This window comes from Salmo trutta, chromosome 40 (assembly GCF_901001165.1).
Source record: "Salmo trutta chromosome 40, fSalTru1.1, whole genome shotgun sequence".
Classification (NCBI taxonomy): domain Eukaryota; kingdom Metazoa; phylum Chordata; class Actinopteri; order Salmoniformes; family Salmonidae; genus Salmo; species Salmo trutta.
The window spans coordinates 8,292,396-8,314,113 of record NC_042996.1 but is presented as its reverse complement, the minus strand read 5'-3'; the positions used below and the strand labels follow the sequence as shown (position 1 = coordinate 8,314,113).

General features: G+C 42.7%; 1 protein-coding gene across 2 annotated transcripts in view; it reads right to left on the bottom strand.

The window, feature by feature from the left end:
* Positions 1-14,158, bottom strand: part of LOC115180049 (anoctamin-4) — a 44,851-nt gene extending 30,693 nt beyond the window's left edge. Inside the window, exons 1-4 of one of the 2 annotated variants that reach the window (XM_029741944.1) lie at positions 13,831-14,158; positions 13,654-13,729; positions 12,363-12,443; positions 2,556-2,792 (exon numbers count right to left, since the gene is read on the bottom strand). In XM_029741944.1, coding sequence (XP_029597804.1) covers positions 2,556-2,792; positions 12,363-12,443; positions 13,654-13,729; positions 13,831-13,878 — 442 coding nt within the window. In that variant the 5' untranslated portion in view covers positions 13,879-14,158. Of the gene's footprint in view, positions 1-2,555; positions 2,793-12,362; positions 12,444-13,653 lie in introns of both variants that reach the window. The other variant, XM_029741943.1, reaches the window with a different exon arrangement.
* Between the last annotated feature and the right edge of the window lie 7,560 nt (positions 14,159-21,718).

The following is a 21,718-nucleotide window of genomic DNA, read 5'->3' as shown; positions in this document are numbered from 1 at the left end:
CACGCTACTACAAATTAAACAAACCCTTCATATATATAATAGCTGGCTGCTTTCCAAGAGTGTGTTTTCAAAAGTCTGTTGTATGCTTTACCATGTTAGTAACACTATTTTAACAATGTGTTTTCAGGCAGAATCCAACTGGAACACAGTTTGCTAACCAGTGGTGTAAAGTACTTAATTAAAAATACTTTAAAGTTCTACTTAAGACTTTTTTGGGGGTATCTGCAATTTACTATTTATTTTTTTGTCAACTTTTACTTTTACTTCACTACATTCCTAAAGAAAATAATGTACTTTTTACTCCATACATTTTCCCTGATACCCAAATGTACTTGTTACATTTTGAATGCTTAGCAGGACAGGAAAATTGTCAAATTCACGCACTTATCAAGAGAACACGTGGTCATCCTTACTGCCTCTGATCTGGCAGACTCAATAAACACAAAATGCATAATTTGTAAATAATGTCTGAGTGTTAGAGTGTGCCCTTGGCTATCCATACATTTTTAAAACAATAAAATGGTGCTGTTTGGTTTGCTTAATATAAGGAATTTGAAGAGATGTATACTTTTACTTTTGATACTTAAGCATATTTTAGCAACTACATTTACTTGTGATACTTAAGTATATTTAGAACCAAATACTTTGACTTTTACTCAAGTAGTATTTTACTGGGTGACTAACTTTTACTTGAGTATCTTTCTATTAAGGTATCTATACTTTTACTTAAGTATCACAATTGGGTACTTTTTCCACTACTGGTGCTAACCAGAAATACACTGTGTGTGTATGTGTGTGTGTGTGCTTGGTTAGGTTTTGTGATGTCCAGTATGGTATTTCAAATATTAGATTCACAGTCAACCAATAAGGTGGAACGCATCCACATATTATTTAAAAAGGTCAGAGGAGGGTTGTTCCACCTCAAAAAGCACAAGAAAGAGGATTTACACCTACCATCTCAGATTGTTCTGAAAACGTTAATGTTGTTAGAAACATAAGATTAGCATTCCTGCAACATTATTTTGTTGAGATATTAAGCTAATTGATTGCACCCAAATTGGCCATTTTAAATGTATAGGATTCATATAATATTCAATAAATATAGTGCCAAACATCCAATTTGGACCAAACCTTTTTCTAACAATGAGTTAGACATGAGGAATCCAGAGAAATTGTCAAAAGCCACTCACGGACCACCAACACCCCACGGCAATTTATTTATTCAGTATTATATGAATCCTATAAATTAAAAATGGCCAATTTGGGTGCAATCAATTATCTTAATTTCTCAGAGATCAAATTATATTTCAACAAAGTATATTTCAACAAAATAATGTTGCAGGACATTTTATCTGTTTCTAACAACAGAAATAATTTCAGAACAATCTGAGATAGTGGGTGTCATGGCTTGCTGAAATGACATGGAACAATCTAGGTGTGTTCATACTATAATGTGATTCCAGGATACTCTCTTCTGTGAATCTCAGAACCAACAGAATGACTCGATATAACTCGTCACCATTGGCACTGATAAACACTGTACTGGCCTAACTCCAAAAAGCACAGACACTACTCTCATTATCACTTGAATCAGCACATCTATCCTGAACAAAAATATAAACACAACATGTAAAGTGTTGATCTGATGTTTCATGAGCTGAAATAAAAGATCCCCGGAATTTTCCATACACACAAAAATATTATTTCTCTCAAATGTTGTGCACAAATTTGTTTACATCCCTATTAGTGAGCATTTCTCCTTTGCCAAAATAATTAATCCATGTGACAGGTATGGCATATCAAGAAGCTGATTAAACAGCATGATCATTACACAGGTGCACCTTGTGCTGGGACAATAAAAGGTCACTCTAAAATGTGTAGTTTTGTCACACAACAGAATGCCACAGATGTCTCATGGTTTGAGGGAGCATGCAATTTGCATGCTGACAGCAGGAATGTGCACCAGAGCTGTTCAGTTCTCTACCATAAGCCACCTCCAACATTGCTGAGAATATGGCAGTACGTCCAACTGGCCTCACAACCGCAGACCACGAGTAACCACACCAGCCCAGGAACTCCACATCCGGCTTCTTCACCTGCGGGATCGTCAGACCAGCCACCTGGACAGCTGATGAAACTGAGGAGTATTTCTGTCTGTAATATAGCCCTTTTGTGGGTAAAAAACTCATTCTGATTGGCTGGGCCTCGCTCTCCAGTGGGTGGGCCTGGCTCCCAAGAGGGTGGGCCTATGCCATCCCAGGCCCAACCATGGCTGCGCCCCTACCCAGTCATGTGAAATTCATAGATTAGGGCCTAATGAATTTATTTCAAATGAATAACTCAGTAAAATCGTTGAAATTGTTGCGTTTATATTTTTGTTCAGTATACATCTCCTGATGGCTCGCACTACTGCCATCTACCCCGATTACGGTCACCGCCAAAGGTTCTGAGCTTGGGCAGGATAAACCGTTTCTAGACCGTATTTTTTTGTGACCAAACCACAGAGCTGAGATTAGAATGAAGTCAGGGTTCAAAGTTGAAAGATGAAACCTTACTTGTGCTGCTGTCGCTGATGGTCTCCTGGCTGGCGCTGCAGAGGGATGATATAGGGTTGATTGACAGGGAGGCAGGACAGGACACTGGCTCTTGGTACTCAGGGAGTTGCGGGGCTGCGGCAGCGGAGGCCTCGGACCGAACCCCATCAGGACTATCACACAGGGGGTGACCTCTGGGAGGGAATGGACTGTTCCAATGAGAGATACCAATGGCCACTTGGCCCCCGAGATCAAACCCTGTAGGGAATATTAATATCTCAGACTGAAAGAGTTTCTCAAAACACAGACTCCCTTCCTATAACACATAACCCTGGAAAGCATGTGAATGTGAACACTTGTCCTTGCAACTTGCATACTTAGTCTATTTCTCTTACAGCAATGTCAGGGTTCTTTGAAAATCCTTGATATTGAATAGATCCCAGAAAGGCAGACATTGCAGAAAAATCCCATTCCTTGAAAAGGGAAACTAGTGATATTATTCAAATAATTTCCTGTTTCATAATGAAACTAATGTTGTTGCTCTCTGGAGGCTTGAGTTTCCACTTACGATTACATTTCCCATATCTCAGAAATTCAGGGTTCCGCTTCCCTAGTTGAACCAATTCAGCAAAATGCTGACATATTTCGCTCTCCCAGTTCAAAATAAAAATCGGGGGGGGGGGGGGGGGGGGCTATGTCCATAACAATGCTGCACTCTAGTGGTTGATGTTGCCAACTCCATGACTGTCCTTTCCCTTGTTTGATGAGTCCATCTTCGTTTCTCGTTTGTCAGTGGTCTACTTACACATACATCTTGGGAAGTATCATAACTAAGTATGAGGAGGCTACTTATGACAAAAAGTATGTTTTGACGGTTGACAACTAAATCTATATTAAAAGGTATGTTGTGAAACATTTCCACCTGCAAGCACCTTTGTGGAAGTATGTAAATTCTGTAAAATCTGTAGAATTAAATAAGAAAAATATGGTAACATTAATAGCATGCTGCATAGTGTACATTTAACTTGAATTGATTTAACAGAGTTTACTTTATGCATTTGACTTTCCTTTTGAAGCATACCACATGAAGGTTGCCAACAAACCCAACAATCCTAAAGACATTGTATGAACGCAAATGTCTCTGTCCACACTCAACGGGCATCACACCAAAGAGCAATGAGAGGAAGGCCTTTCCAGCTTTTCTGGAAACACATCCCCAGTGCATTATAAGATACACTTCAAATGAGTGGATTTGGCTATTTCAGCCACAACCATTGCTGGCAATCTCCATAGACAAACATTGACAGTATAATGGCCCATACTGAAGAGCTAGTAGCCTTCTTATTAATGCTGTGTAAAGCATCAGTAGACAGTAATGCATAATTCATTGCATTTTTTATTAGGCTATACATTACACTGAAGCAAGCACTAAAATGGAATTAAGAATGTAGGAAAAAAATGTATCGCATCTTCAGGTGGCAACTATATTACTACTATTTATTCATTAACATAAATCTTTATTCTTATCATTGCAAATGTAGTGGGTCCCTGGGAAATCTCAACCTCCATTACAACTGTATGCTACTTGAAATGCTATAGTATACAAGGTAATCCACACCTGCGTGTGCTTCAGGGTGCCCTCTAAAACCATCCATGCAATGAGCTGTTTGAATGATACAGTGTGTTCTAAGCAACATCACTGTCGCAGTCATCATAAAAATAAATGCCCTGCCTAGCTCTCTGAGGAACGTGAGGCCCAGATCACCACTGCCAGCACTTCCTGCCTCTTACAGGGACCAAGACACACTACAATGCTGGTGCCTAGAATTGGGCTAGATTTGTATTATTTTGTATTTATTAAGGATCCCCACTAGGCAGCAGCTACTCTTTCTGGAGTCCAGCAACAATAAAATAAATCAAATTTTATTGGTCTCATACACATATTTAGCAGATGTTATTGCGGGTGTAGCGAAATGCAAGTGTTCCTAGCTCCAACAGTGCAGTAGTATCTAACAATTCACAACAATATACACATCTAAAAGTAAAAAAATAAGTTGCATTAAGGCAACATATTACATGACATTACATTTCATAACACTTTTCACAAGACATTAAGTATGTTACCTCAGGCTCTACTCTACTCTACTACCACAAATCTACAATACAAAATCTACACACAAGTACACAAAATGTGTACTTGTGTGTAGAGTGGGTGTATTATCATGTGTAGGCGTGTGTCTGTGCCTGTGTGTGTCTCTTCACAGTCCCAACTGTTCCATAAGGTGTATTATTATCTGTTTTTTAAATCATCAGTTACAGTGCATTCGGAAAGTATTCTGACCCCTTCCCTTTTTCTACATGTTGTTATTCTAAAATTGATTAAATTAAATGTTTTCCTCATCAATCTAGATATTGTAGCCCATAATGACAAAGTGAAAACTGGTTGACATTTTAGCAAATGTATTAAAAATAAAAAACAGGGGGCTCTCGCGTAGCGCAGTGGTCTAAGACACTGCATCGCAGCACTTGATTCAGGTTCGATTCCGGGCTGTGTCGCAGCCGGCTGCGACCGGGAGTCCCATGAGGCGGCGCACAATTGGTTCAGCGTCGTCCGGGTTAGGGGAGGGTTTGGCCGGCTGGGATGTCCTTGTCCCATCGCACTCTAGCAACTCCTTGTGGCGGCCAGGCGCATGCGCGCTGACTTTGGTCACCAGCTGTACGATGTTTCCTCTGACACATTGGTGTGGCTGGCTGGCTTCTGGGTTAAGTGAGCAGTGTGTCAAGAAACAGTGCGGCTTGGCGGGGTCATGTTTCGGAGGACGCATGGCTCTTGACCTTCGCCTCTCCTGAGTCCGTACTGGAGTAGCAACGATGGGACAAGACTGTAACTACCAATTGGGGAGAAAAAGGGGTAAAAAGTACTAACAACTTAAAAATATATATATACACTGCTCAAAAAAATAAAGGGAACACTTAAACAACACAATGTAACTCCAAGTCAATCACACTTCTGTGAAATCAAACTGTCCACTTAGGAAGCAACACTGATTGACAATAAATTTCACATGCTGTTGTGCAAATGGAATAGACAACAGGTGGAAATTATAGGCAATTAGCAAGACACCCCCAATAAAGGAGTGGTTCTGCAGGTGGTGACCACAGACCACTTCTCAGTTCCTATGCTTCCTGGCTGATGTTTTTGTCACTTTTGAATGCTGGCGGTGCTTTCACTCTAGTGGTAGCATGAGACGGAGTCTACAATCCACACAAGTGGCTCAGGTAGTGCAGCTCATCCAGGATGGCACATCAATGCGAGCTGTGGCAAGAAGTTTTGCTGTGTCTGTCAGCGTAGTGTCCAGAGCATGGAGGCGCTACCAGGAGACAGGCCAGTACATCAGGAGACGTGGAGGAGGCCGTAGGAGGGCAACAACCCAGCAGCAGGACCGCTACCTCCGCCTTTGTGCAAGGAGGAGCAGGAGGAGCACTGCCAGAGCCCTGCAAAATGACCTCCAGCAGGCCACAAGTGTGCATGTGTCTGCTCAAACGGTCAGAAACAGACTCCATGAGGGTGGTATGAGGGCCCAACGTTCACAGGTGGGGGTTGTGCTTACAGCCCAACACCGTGCAGGACGTTTGGCATTTGCCAGAGAACACCAAGATTGGCAAATTCGCCACTGGCGCCCTGTGCTCTTCACAGATGAAAGCAGGTTCACACTGAGCACGTGTGACAGACGTGACAGAGTCTGGAGACGCCGTGGAGAACGTTCTGCTGCCTGCAACATCCTCCAGCATGACCGGTTTGGCGGTGGGTCAGTCATGGTGTGGGGTGGCATTTCTTTGGGGGGCCGCACAGCCCTCCATGTGCTCGCCAGAGGTAGCCTGACTGCCATTAGGTACCGAGATGAGATCCTCAGACCCCTTGTGAGACCATATGCTGGTGCGGTTGGCCCTGGGTTCCTCCTATGCAAGACAATGCTAGACCTCATGTGGCTGGAGTGTGTCAGCAGTTCCTGCAAGAGGAAGGCATTGATGCTATGGACTGGCCCGCCCGTTCCCCAGACCTGAATCCAATTGAGCACATCTGGGACATCATGTCTCGCTCCATCCACCAACGCCACGTTGCACCACAGACTGTCCAGGAGTTGGCGGATGCTTTAGTCCAGGTCTGGGAGGAGATCCCTCAGGAGACCATCCGCCACCTCATCAGGAGCTTGCCCAAGCGTTGTAGGGAGGTCATACAGGCACGTGGAGGCCACACACACTACTGAGCCTCATTTTGACTTGTTTTAAGGACATTACATCAAAGTTGGATCAGCCTGTAGTGTAGTTTTCCACTTTAATTTTGAGTGTGACTCCAAATTTCCATTGATTATTTTTGTGTGATTTTGTTGTCAGCACATTCAACTATGTAAAGAAAAAAGTATTTAATAAGATTATTTCATTCATTCAGATCTATGATGTGTTATTTTAGTGTTCCCTTTATTTTTTTGAGCAGTATATATATATATCCCCCCCAAAAAACTCAGACCCTTTGCTATGACTCAAAACTGAGCTCAGGTGCATCATGTTTCCATTGATCATCCTTGAGATGTTTCTGCAACTTAATTGGTGTCCACCTGTAGTCAATTGAATTGATTGGACATCATTTGGAAAGGCACACACCTGTCTATATAAGGTCCCACAGTTGACAGTGCGTGTCAGAGCAAAAAGCAAGTTATGAGGTTGAAGGAATTGTCCGTAGAGCTCCCAGACAGGATTCTGTTGAGGCACAGATCTGGGGAAGGGTAACAAAACATTGAAGGTCCCCAAGAAAATCAAATCAAATAAATCCAATTGTATTTGTCACATGCACCGAATACAACAGGTGTAGACCTTACAATGAAATGCTTATTTACAAGCCCTTAACCAACCATGCAGTTTTAAGAAAATACCCCAAAAAGTAAGAGATAAGAATAACAAATGATTAAAGAGCAGCAGTAAATAACAATAGCGGGGCTGTATACAGGGGGCACCAGTACAGAGTCAATGTGCGGGGGCACCGGTGTCGAGTTAATTGAGGTAATATGCATGTACGTAGAGTTATTAAAATGACTTTGCATAGATAATAACAGAGAGTAGCAGCATCGCTCCGGGGGGGGGGGGGGGGGGGGGGGGGGGGGGGTTGTAAATAGTCTAGGAAGCTATTTGATTAGCTGTTCAGGAGTCTTATGGCTTGGGGGTAGAAGCTATTTAGGAGCCTCTTGGACCTAGACTTGGCGCTCCGGTACCACTTGCCGTGAGGTAGCAGAGAAGACAGTCTATGACTAGGGTGACTGGAGTCTTTGACAATTTCCTCTGACACCACCTGTATAGAGGTCCTGGATGGCAGGAAGCTTGGTCTCGGTGATGTACTGGGCCGTACGCACTACCCTCTGTAATGCATTGTGATCGGAGGCCGAGCAGTTGCCATACCAGGCAGTGATGCAACCTGTCAGGATGCTCTCGATGGTGCAGCTGTATAACCTTTTGAGGATCTGAGGACCCATGCCAAATCTTTTCAGTCTCCTGAGGGGGAATAGGTTTTGTCATGCCCTCTTCACGACTGTCTTGGTGTGCTTGGACCATGTTAGTTTGTTGGTGATGTGGACGCCAAGGAACTTGAAGCTCTCAACCTGCTCTACTACAGCCCCGTTGATGAGAATGGGGACGTGCTCGGTCCTCCTTTTCCTGTAGTCCACAATCATCTCCTTTGTCTTGATCACATTGAGGGAGAGGTTGTTGTCCTTGCACCACATGGCCAGGTCTCTGACCTCCTCCCTATAGGCTGTCTCATCATTGTCGGTGATCAGGCCTACCACTGTCGTGTCATCAGCAAACTTAATGATGGTGTTGGATTCTTTCCTGGCTGTGCAGTCATAAGTGAATAGGGAGTACAGGAGGGGACTGAGCATGCACCCCTGAGGGGCCCATGTGTTGAAGATCAGCGTGGCGGATTTGTTGTTACCTACCCTTACCACGTGGGGGCGGCCCGTCAGGAAGTCCAGGATCCAGTTGCAGAGGGAGGTGTTTAGTCCCAGGTCTAAGGTTTCTGGGATAATGGTGTTGATGTGAGCAAAGACCAGCCTTTCAAAGCATTTCATTGCTACAGACGTGATTGCTACGGGTTGGTAGTCATTTAGGCAGGTTACCTTAGTGTTTTTGGGCACAGGGACTATGGTGTTCTGCTTGAAACATGTTGGTATTACAGACTCAGACAGGGAGAGGATGAAAATGTCAGTGAAGACACTTGCCAGTTGGTCAGCGCATGCTCGGAGTATACGTCCTGGTGATCCGTCTGGCCCTGCGGCCTTGTGAATGTTGACCTGTTTAAAGGTCTTACTCACATCGGCTGCGGAGAGTGTGATCACACAGTCATCCGGAACAGCTGATGCTCTCATGCATGTTTCAGTGTTACTTGCCTCGAAGCGAGCATAGAAGTTATTTAGCTCGTCTGGTAGGCTTGTGTCACTGGGCAGCTCTCGGCTGTGCTTCCCTTTGTAGTCTGTAATAGTTTGAGGCCCTGCTACATCCGACGAGCGTCCGAGACGGTGTAGTACAATTCGATCTTAGTCCTGTATTGATGCTTTGCCTATTTGATGGTTTTTCGAAGGGCATAGCGGGATTTATTATGAGCTTCCGGGTTAGAGTCCAGCTCCTTGAAAGCGGCAGCTCTACCCTTTAGCTCAGTGCGAATGTTGCCTGTAATCCATGGCTTCTGGTTGGGGGATGTGTGTACAGTCACTGTGGGGACGACATCCTCGATGCACTTATGGATAATGCCAGTGACTGATGTGGTGTACTCCTCAATGCCATCGGAAGAATCCTGGAATCATATTCCAGTCTATGTTCGCAAAACAGAACACAGTGGCTTCCATCATTCTTAAATGGAAGAAGTTTGTTACCACCAAGACTCTTCCTAGAGTTGGCAGCCTGGCCAAACTGAGCAATCGGGGGAGAAGGGCCTTATTCAGGGAGGTGACCAAGAACCCAATGGTCACTCTGACAGAGCTTCAGAGTTCCTCTGTGGAGATGGGAGAACCTTCCAGAAGGACAACCATCTCTGCAGCACTCCACCAATCAGGCCTTTATGGTAGAGTTGCCAGATGGAAGCCACTCCTCAGTAAAAGGCACGGGACAGCTTGCTTGGAGTTTGCCAAAAGACACCTAAAGGACTCTCAGACCACATGAGACACAAGATTCTCTGGTCTGATGAAACCAAGATTGAACTCTTTGCCCTGACTGCCAAGCAACACGTCTGGAGGAAACCTGGCACCTTCCCTATGGTGAAGCATGGTGGTAGCAGCATCAAGTTGTGGGGACGTGTTTCAGCGGCATGGACTAGGAGACTAGTCAGGATCGAGGGAAAGATGAACGGAGCAAAGTACGGAGAGATCCTTGATGGAAACCTGCTCCAGAGAGCTCAGGACCACTGGGGTGAAGGTTCACCTTCCAACAGGACAATGACCCTAAGCACACAGCCAAGACAACGCAGGAGTGGCTTCGGGACACGTCTCTGAATGTCCCTGAGTGGCACAACCACAGCCAGAATTTGAACCCGATCTCTGGAGAAACCTGAAAATAGCTGTGCAGCGACCCTCCCCATCCAACCTGACAGAGCATGAGAGGATCTGCAGAGAAGAATGGAAGAAACTCCCCAAATACAGGTGGGCCAAGCTTGTAACGTCATACGCAAGAAGACTCAAGGCTGTTATCGCTGACAAAGGTGCTTCAACAAAGTACTGAGTAAAGGATCTGAATACTTATGTAAATGTGATATCAGTTTTTTATTTTATAAATGTCCCCCCCCCCAAAAAACTGTTTTTCCTTTGTCATTATAGTGTAATTTGTGTAAATTGATAGGGGGGAAAACTGTTTAATCCATTTCAGAATAAGGCTGTAATTTAACAAAATGTGGAAAAAGTCAAGGGGTCTGAATAGAGTTCCATGTAGCCATGGCTCTACATAGTACCGTGCACCTCCCATAGTCTGTTCTTGACTTGGGGACTGTGAAGAGACCTCTGGTGGCATGTCTTTTGGGGTATGCATGGGTGTCTGAGCTGTGTGCTAGTAGTTTAAACAGACACCTCGGTGCATTCAGCATGTCATGGATATTATTAATGTTAGCTCTCTGTGTACATTTAAGGGCCCTGTTCTGAGCCAATTGTAATTTTCTGAGGTTCCTCTTTGTGGCAACTGACCACACGACTGAACAGTAGTACAAGTGCGACAAAACTAGGGCCTGTAGGACCTGCCTTGTTGATAGTGTTGTTAAGAAGGCAGAGTAGTGCTTTATTATGGACAGACTTCTCCCCATCTTAGCTACTGTTGTATCAATATGTTTTAACCATGACAGTTTACAATCCAGGGTTACTCCAAGCAGTTTAGTCACCTCAACTTGATCAATTTCCACATTATTCCTTACAATATTTAGTTGAGGTTTAGGGTTTAGTAAATGATTTGTCCCAAATACAATGCTTTAAGTTTTTGAAATATTTAGGACTAACTTATTCCTTGTCACCCATTCTGAAACTAATTGCAGTGTTGCAGTGATTTCACTCGCTGTAGAAGCTGACGTGTATAGTGCTGAGTCATCCGCATACATACACACTGGCTTTACTCAAAGCCAGTGGCATATCATTAGCAAAGATTGAAAAAGAAGGGGCCTAGACAGCTGCCCTGGGGATGATGTTGGAGAGGAAGCCTCTGTGTTCTGTTAGACAGGTAACTCTTTATCCACAATATACTGGGGGTGTAAAGCCATAACACATACGTTTTTCCAGCAGCAGACTATGATCGATAATGTCAAATGCAGCACTGAAGTCTAACAAAACAGCTCCCACAATCTTTTTATTATCAATTTCTCTCAGCCAATCGTCAGTCATTTGTGCAAGTGCTTGTTGAACGTCCTTCCCTATAAGCGGGCTGAAAGTCTTGTCAATTTGTTTACAGTAAAATAGAATTGTATCTGGATTCATCATGGGCTGTGATCAGCTGGCCTGGTCAATAAGTGAATTCAAACAATAGTGAGTGCAGCAGTCAGTATGTTTGACCAGGCGAATATTCTGCATCAATAAATAAATTCAATAAATTTGATTAGATGTAGCTCATCACTTTAGAACACCCTTTGCTTGTAATCCAGGAATTGTCCATGGTTATAATACGCTTATTCATTTCCAATATTCAACAGCACTTACTAGAGTAAAGACTACAACAAACCAATAGGATTGAATTAGAGGAGTCTGATCGTCCATTAGCACTTTAGGGGACCCATAGTGATGCAGAGTACCCTATCCTGGCCAAACAATGGGGAAAGATTTTAAATCACGCTCATCCAGGCGGTATATTGACTCCTCTGAAGGCAGCTTATTGAGAAAGGCTATTGATTTGTCATTTTCTGAAGACTAGAGGTGGCTCAAGGTAAAGCATGTGGGCTACATTTAGAATGATCAATCTGTGAATGACTTGTGCCTGGTCAAAAACTCTTCCATGCATCCATTAAAGATTAGCTTTTTATCTAGGCTACTCGATATCAATTTCATTGTCAAGAACTCCACATACAGCACCTGAGGAATTGATAATGTGCAGGTGTGAAAGATGCATGATATTGGATCTTGTCTACTTCTACCTGATAAAGGATAGACATCTTTTTTAAAAATCCGATTTCTTGGCATGGTCAGCTTTTTCACACAGGGTCTATTTTCCAAACATTTCTGAAAGTTTCAGCGTGACTTTTTCCCGCCAAACCAAATATGGCCTCCCCTTGCCGTGTCTTTTGGATATAGAGTAAGACATTCTGTAAAGTACAATTACCGATGGTGATCTGACTGACGCAGCTGTAAAAGGTTCCCGTTCCAGTGGAGACGTTGTAACTGCCACTGCTTGGTTCACGGTCTGGAAAGACAACATCATCATTGGTTGCCCTTGATCAGAGCCACTCTCACATCACACTCAACCTTCAAGAACATGTTTATTCACCCCAGATAACCTGGATTTATCCCATGCAAGGTCACACACAGTAGTCGATTTACTGCTTTGGAGTTTCTTGGAGGACATTTTTGTGTTTTAGGACAGAAGACAAAAACGCCCCCATTGGTTCGATTAGCTTTTATGGAGGAGCTAAATCTTGCCAGAGGCTGCTGAAACTTAATGAATAAATAACGTCTGTTTTTGGATGGACTTTTGTGTCTGGGATGGGGCAAGTGCTGCAATATAATCAATACTGTACTCAGAGATACATGATTTATTTAATTCAGTGGGATGTTAGTTGTCGCCACACTGAAAATGGACTGAAACATTTTTGCCTAACTATCCAATGTGTATTTAAAGTAAAGGCACACTAAATAGGTCCTAAATTGCAATACTGTCTCCACGTCCACTACAAGACCTATGTCGAGTCAGACTGCTCAAAAGATGCAATGGTCATTCATTAGCCAAAAAGGCATTAACATTTTGGAAACGTTATTAGTTATATTGCGGGGAAAGGGTGCCAACATTTACAAATGACGACTTAGGCCTACTTCAGATAACATGATGCAAAAGGTTTAAAATGACTCACATCTTGTATTTCCACACTTGGTGTGATATTGGAATACTGGTGTGCATGCATGTCAATGACTCTCCATAATGGATGAATGTGAATAGGGAGCAGTTTTGCTGGCTACGATTATGAGGGTCACCCAGTCAAATAAAAAATTAACCCTGAAACCTATGGCTGATGAGCTGAGAAATAACCAATTAAATCTGGGTCATCAAGGGAAATGAAAATGTAAATGTTTTATTAACTCTCAGAGTTGGCCTATAGAAAAACAATCACATTTAGGCTTCATCAGGACTATACATGATTTATATTCAGCCTCTGTGTGCTTGCGTATGGCTGCTCTTAAATTGTTAATTTAAAGTTAGTGTGGAATGTTAGTGTAAATTGTAGCGCACTGTACATTTTGCTACATTGTATCACCACCCATGCGCCAACACTTATCTACAGAATCAGATATAAGCGCTCCTGTGTAAATGGGTTATTCGTTTGTTTTCATTAATCTCTTGTCGACTACTTTGAAAACCTTACAGAAAAAAAATATACAATGCTTTCTTTGGACATTACCTGCTGTGGAACAGGAGGATAGCCGCGTGTCTGTCGCCAGTGCTGGGCTTCCAGGACACACCCGTCCGGTTTCATCCTGAGATTGCAGACAAACAATATGTTCATTGACGTCTCCAGTTTTACATCCCCGTTGCTGCTCGGTTCCCCCGCTGCATATCCCTGGTTGAATCCTCATACCCTTGCTGAGCTGACGAACCAACCGAACATCAGTCCCAGAACAGTCATGATCCACGAGCATCATCACCAGCAAGTTCAATTCAAAGCCTGGGATATGTTAGCCAGCCTACATGTCTCGAGCACACGTGTAGCTCATATTTTAATGACTATAAATAAATACAGAACCTAGCCTACAACTACTCAGGATGTATAACGGTTTATTATGGATCATTTAGTTTGGCATTCTGGTATCGTCCACCCTGACTTCGTCCTTCCAGAAAGCTTGGAGAATAAGGTCGATGGATTTAGCAGTGGGCGAAGAGTTTGGGACAGGCGTGGTTTTCATGCACGTCGTCCAGGTGGCACCCTGCCACACTGTCCTGACCGTTCATAGGCTGCAGATCAATAGATGGACGTGTTCCTACACATAGAGACTTACAAAAGACGCATCTTTATAAGTTAACCATGAGTGTAGCATATTACTGTAGCCTAAGCCCATTAAATATATTTGAACCATGGAGGCATTTTCTGATTAAGCACACAACCTTTTATTGAAAAGTAGCCTACATTTGACTGACATCAAATAACAAATTATGTAGCACAGACAACATTGTGTGTATAATGCTATTATAAAACAATATGGCGGCATTAAGTAGCCTATTTTAATTACACTAGTTCTAATGCCAGTGTTTGAGTTTTCAACTGAAATGATATGGTTGGGATAGGGATAGCGTAACCCGTGATACCACTCCGAGGGTGTCTCAGGGGGAGTTGGCATATGCACAAAAAATAGGACAAATAATTATAAGCACCCACCAAATTATTATTGTTGTAGATCTGAGGTGACATGCAATTACGGACTCTCTCAAAGAGTGGATTATCCTGCACAAAATGTCTACATAAAAATGTATGAATGAATCAGCAGTCAAATATAAGTTGATTAATGCATTACACATAAACTCTAAATTGTGGATGGTTTGCATGGTACAGTGAGTACAGATGGCTTTTATCATTAACACAGATAAACAGCTAGGTGCAGAGCTGGTCAACAGCATCTTTCAGCACTGTCAGATTGTGCTATAACCTTGAGTCTCAATATTTTAGTCAGGATTTCACATTGGGGGAGCTGTTTATTATGCAACTGTTCCAAAACACTTACGCAATCAAATTCTCAGATGATTCTACCAATGAGGAATACCAGTGTTTATCGACCTATGGAGTGATGTCATCAAAATGGTATATCCTGGATCACCAGGAACTGATCTTTGGTGTTCAACAGGATGTCTACAACAGACCTGTCGTGATCAAATCAAATCAAATTGTATTGGTTACATACACGTGTTTAGCAGATGTTATTGCGGGTGTAGCGAAATGCTTGTAAGTTTGATATGATCCACAACCAAACCATTAAGATCATGGTGCCATATCCTAAAATGTCCATGTGAATTTCATTTGTAATAAGAGGTTAATGAGCAAATCTACTTATGGCATCTAGACTAAGGTCAAGGTCTTTTGGGTCAAGAAGCCAACTGTTGTTTCCATGTTTCTGCTCCACCATTCAGTTTCATGTAGTACAGAATGACAGTTTGATATGGTATAGCAGCTTCTGCCACCCTGTACAGCTTAAAAACATGATGTTGACTCCTGCAAGTTTGTTCAAAAAAATGGTTGGCCACTTGCACTTATAGAGTCCTTTAAAAACTAGGCTAAAACTTTTCGGTGCAGCAGATGAAAAGTATGTGCACTATACATTATATGCTTGCTCAGATGCTGTGAAGTGGAATCTCAGCTAAATCGATGTCTAAAACGAACATGGAGGTATCTAAAATAGATTTTCAGCATGGGCATAAAAAACGAATTTATAGGACACAGTTTGCATTGCAACTTCTTAAAACAGGAAAATACTGTAAAAATGTGGAGCATGTTTCATAATTTTTTGTGTGCGTGTTTATCAACTTTGGGTGGAAAAGCTCCTCAGCAAAGCACAGCACTGTGGAGGAAGGCCCTCTGGCCCAGGGGAAATAGCCCAGATCCGTCAGGTCATTACTCAAAGACCGATATCCTCAATGCCGCGTTCTACATTCACAAACATAAGATGAAGGACCTGGGTACTTGAAATTAGGGTTTCGCCTTTGCAGGGAACTTCTGCAAGTATCTCTCTCTTTACCTTCACATCTTTCAATGTAAAAGGGGGGAAAAGATAGAAAAGTTAGAGCTGGGTTGTTTTAAAGGGCCAGTGAAGTCAAAAATCAGATTTTCTTGTGTTTATATGTTATTTCTACACCATGAGGTTGAAATAATACTGTGAGATTGTGCAAATTATTTTAATGCCCTTTTAGTGTAAGAGCTGTTTGAAAAGGCGGCCTGAAATTTCAGCAGGTTTTGCATGGGTGGAGTTTTGGCTTTACTCCAGCTGGTATAAGTTAATAGACAAAATTTGTTATTTAATAACAAACAAAGTTCCAAACCTCTCTGCCAATAACAGCTAGTTTTCAGGTAACATATCCTGCTGTATTGGGCCTTTAAGGGTTGAGAGATGGTCTCCCTGACCCAGATTAAGCCTAGTCCTGGAGTTAAAGCGTGCTCAATGGAGAATTTCCAAGTAAAGTACTTTTTAAATTCAGGACTAGTAGTCTAAATCTTTGGCTGGAAAACCATCCTTTTATGTTTGCCAGATTATGCTGCCATATGCTTTACTTCTCTTATGCTGAATTCAATCAGAATTTCACATATCAGTGTCTACGCTCTTAGAAAAAAAGGTGCTATCTAGAACCTAAAAGGGTTCTTCTGCTGTCCCCATAGGAGAACCCTTTGAAGAACCCTTTTTGGTTCCAGGTAGAACCCTTTTGAGTTCCATGTAGAACCCTTTTTCACAGAAGGTTCTACATGGAACCCAAAAGAGTTCTGCCTGGAACCAAAAATGGTTCTACCTGGAACCGAAAAGGGTTCCCCTATGGGGACAGTCAAAGAACCCTTTTGGAACCCTTTTTTCTAAGAGTGTATTTCACACAATTACATTCAATGTTATTATTCACCACAAAACAGTTATCCCTCTTCAAAGTACATTTTGAAGAGACTGTTTGGGGTCACTAGCAGCTGCACTGTCGCACCATCGGACTCATAAAGAGTGGGATAAGTTTACCTCTAATTTCTGTGAAACACAATACATCTTTTCTGATGAGTTACAACGTTATCATAGTCATTTGATATGAATGAAACAAGACTATGGGCTCATCTTATGTCAAAAAGGGACATCAGTCAGTCACTTTTATCTGGCAACCTGCCTCTTCCCAGGGTACAGCTTCAGTAAAAGGCAACCTGACACTAAATGTGTGTGTATGTGTGTTTGTGTCAAGGTGAGAAACAATCAATGTCAGTCGCTTCACACCGAGCAGTTGCATGATAAACAGCAGTGTCTTTTGTTTGCTTGAGTAGTGTTAGGCCTCACTACACAGCTGCACGTCTTCATTTCACTCAACAAGTAGCCTACAGTGCCTCCTTGCAGCCAAAGAGTATAGTCTAGATACAGAAAGAGGCCCAGAAGCCATCATCCTTGAAGCTGGAAAACTAAGCAGTCACAGCTTCTTTGGCTAGCTCAGCCAAACAGCACAAAAGACATGTGACCATGTCAAGTTGCAGAACATGTGTAGTACAAGTTGTTGTGTTGGAAACTTTGACAAGAAACGTTGTTGTAGTTATTGTGTTTGAATTGAATCTGAATCTTATTAGCCACATCAACACAACACTTGTGAAAGCCATCCGTTAGGATGGAGTAGCCCTCACACATCAAGCAGGAATTTGTGTGTTACCTAAGGAGAGACAGAGAGTTGGACTCATCGTTGCCTTTCTATTTGGGTTGCTGTGTCTGCAATCTGAGGGCATGTTCCACTAAGGCTGTGCAGAGTGCTGACTCAGAGGCTTCCTTCCTCACCCTCTCTCTCTGGCAGCAGGGGGTGGGGGTATGCCAGTGAGTAGATGCATAAATAGGCCATGGTGCATGATTCCCACTAAACAGATCTCCAAGGCCATCTGTAGCATGACAGATTCCCACTAAACAGATCTCCAAGGCCTTCTGTAGCATGACAAATTCCCACTAAACATATCTCCAAGGCTATCTGTAGCAAGTAAATGCTGTGTGCCATAGGTTATGAACACGCTTTTGCACATAGCCTACCACCAGGTACTACAGTATGACACTCGTGCCTCTTGTATTGTCATTCAGCAGAGTGATCTTAGAGTGGAATAGGTCTATTTGTATTTCTAAATCTCTATTAATTCATGTTCAGATGAGAGGTCGCATTTGTATGTGTTAGCAATAGTGCTTTTTTACATTCATGCTAAAGACGCAATCATTACCTTGCTCAGTTTTGTCTATAAACCACTGTTTAGTTTGTAACATTTCTACCGTGTCACCATCTTGAAAATCTCACGTTCGGTGTTCCCGAAAGCGCTCTCATGCACTACTTTACCTGTGTAGTGAGCAGACATTTTTTGGGCTACGCTTTGTGTCAATTAAAATGCATTATGCTAATTCCATGACCATTATACACTGAGTGTACAAAACATAAAATCTTCGAGGCATGTACTCCACAAGGTGTCGAAAGCGTTCCACAGGGATGCTGGCCCATGTTGACTCCAACGCTTCCCAAGGTTGTGTCAAGTTGGCTGGATGTCCTTTGGGTGGTGGACCATTTTTGATACCCACAGGAAAAAGTTGAGCGTGAAAAACCCAGCAGCCTTACAGTTCTTTACACTCAAACCAGTGCGCCTGGCACCTACAACCATACCCATTCAAAGGCACTTAAATATTTTGTCTTGCCTCTTCACCCTCTGAATGGCACACACAATCCCTGTCTTAATTTTCTCAAGGCTTAAAAATCCTTCTTTAACCTGTCTTCTCCCCTTCATCTACACTGATTGAAGTGGATTTAAGAGGTGACATCAATAAGGGATCATAGCTTTCACCTGGATTCACCTGGTCAGTCTTTCATGGAAATAGCAGAACATGATCATAATGTTTTGTACACTCAGTGTATGTGTTGATATCAAATAAATGTTTATTGTATCTTGTTTTCTCAGAGGAGAAATGCATGCATGCAATTATGTAAACATAATATGCGCTAGTGGAGAAGGAGTCTAATTTTATGCAAGCAAATTTGTTTCCATGTTTCCTCTCCTCGCCTCATTGATTACCTTTGAACTTCTTCAAAAGGAGGCAAGGAGAGGAAGGAGGGAGTGGACGTGAGGAATCGAGGAGACAGACAATGTCCTAATGCTCTCTATGTGTGTATTGTGATTCTAGTGCCCTCTAGTGCCAGTGCAGGCCAAGGCCCGACACCTGTTGCTCCATACCTATAGCCTGACCAGCTGCATCGAGCAGGTCCTGACTCACAGGAACAGGGCTACACACACTTGCACAAACTGCAGAGAGTCCACCGCCTAGCCTAAAAAATGTGGATGCAGCCTATGTATTGGGCATGCATTCTAAGTGGTACACTGGTAAGGACATTAGAAGAGAGACTGCTATATTCCCTTCCAGAGTAGGTTGGCGGGAGGAACTAGAGGAGGACTGGCTCATTATAATGGCTGGGATGGAATAAATGGAACTGTACAGTATATGGAAGCCACGTGTTTGACGCAGTTCCATTTATTCCATTCCAGCCATTAAAATGAGTCTGTCCTCCTATAGCTCCTCCCACCAGGCTCCCCCATTCCCTTCATAACCTCAGGATGCAGTACTGGCCAGTCATTGATCACATGATCAGCTGTTAGTTTGTGTGTGAATGAGCCTTGGTTATCAGTCTTGAGTTAAATTATCACTAGACTGAGACAGAGAGAGTGAGATCTGTCTTTGTGTCTGTCACTCACGCTTTCTTTTACGAAACAATGCAGCATAACTGTCAGTCACTGTCTCACCTGGAATATATGTTGACTGGAAACGTGAATTGAAGAACCTGTTAGTACATTCTGAAATAATAAATATAGTATTTTGAAAACTCACCTAAAAAGTTGATACGTTATTAGATACAAGGACCCCACTGGGCACATATTTAAAATCGACATCAATTCCATGTTTGTTCAACGCGATTTTATTGAAATGACGTGGAAACAACGTTGATTCAACCAGTGTGTGCCCAGTGGGAAGAGGCAGAGATGGGAGTCAGATTAACATATTTAGTTATAATATGGCAATAACAGAGGTCATACATCCGGGTTTTGACATTGACTGATATATTATAGGACACGAGTGCTGTCTGGTCTCTTCTGCTTCTATGGAAGACCAGAGTGGTGAGATCCTGTTTGTGCTGTTGTATTACACTAACACCACTAGATGGCGTAGTTGTCAGCAGTATGGTGTGTTCTGGCCAGACTTGAGCCTTGGTGTCACAGTTAGGAAGAAGTGAAGCAAACACTCATGCTGATAACCACTACACTTGACTAGCCTGTTTTCCTTCTATACTAATAACCACCACACTGTGACGAGCCTGGTTTCTAGGCAACAGAGCAAGTCTGTTAGTGGTTAGTTAGGCAATCTTCTTGTTTACATTTCCCTCAGACGAGAGATTTACAACCTCCACCTGACATTTTGTTCTGGAGCACCATAAACCTTTAGTACCGCACTCTGCTCTTGGCCTGGGTGATCAGTTTAGAATGGATACAAACCCTGCCTATCCCAATAACCAAGAGGAAACACAGTCAGTGTTCTGAGAGTTCCGCCCTGGTTATGGAGTGGAGTGGACGCCTAAGTCACAATGAGCTAGACTTCCTGATCACAAAACAGGGGCGTGAGTGGCAGGATGTGTGTATGTGAGACTGTTGTCACGTACACACACAGACCCTATTCAAACCCTTTACATGTGCACCTTTCATGTCTTTCCTCTTTCCTCTAGGTAAGTGCAGATCTCACACAATCGAATGGGTGTAAGCAAGGGTTCTGTTGTATAGCTTTCACCCATCCAGTCATATCAGATCATTGATTACTTCAAGGAGAGGAGGATGGACTATTTAGCTTCTGTGATAATATGGACAGTCTTTTTTACATGAGATCTCATATTGATATGGTTATAGAGCAATGTCTGTTGATATATGGGTAGCAAGGTAACACGACTTTGCCTCACAGGGAGTCTACCTGTCCAGGCTCACCCAGTGGTTACATGACACATGCTCATCTGTGGTCATGGCAGCTACAGCGCCTTCAGAAAGCATTCACACCCTTAAGTTTTCCCACGTTTTGTTGTGTTACAGCCTGAACTTAAATGGATTCAATTGAGATTTTGTGTCACTGGCCTACGCGCAATACCCCATAATGTCAAAGTGGAATTGTTTTTTGAAATGTTTACATTTTAAATCAAAATGTAAAACTGAAATTTCTTGAGTCAATAAGTATTCGACCTCTTTGTTATGGCATGCCTAAATAGGTTCAGGAGTAAAAATGTGCTTAACAAGTCACATAATAAGTTGCGTGGACTCATTCTGTGTGCAATAATAGTGTTTAACAGGATTTTTTAATGACTACCTCATCTCCGTACCCCACACATACACTGAGTGTACAAAACATTAGGAACACATTCCTAATATTGAGTTGCACCCCAATGTTGACGCCAATGCTTCCCACTCATGTATGACTAGTTGTGCATTCTTTTATGGGTCTTTTGCACAAATGTTGTACTGGACGGTCAGTTGACTAACTGTAGCCCGTCTGTTGCTCTGCACAATTTGTTTCACAGCCTCTTTCATCAATGACCACTGGCCTGCCGTTGGCTGGAAGTCCTTTAGATGGTGGACCATTCTTGATACACACGGGCAACTGTTGAGCATGAAAAACCCAACAGCGTTGCAGCTCTTGACACACCTAAACCGGTGCGCTTGGCACCTACTACCATAACCTGTTCAAAGGCACTTAAATATT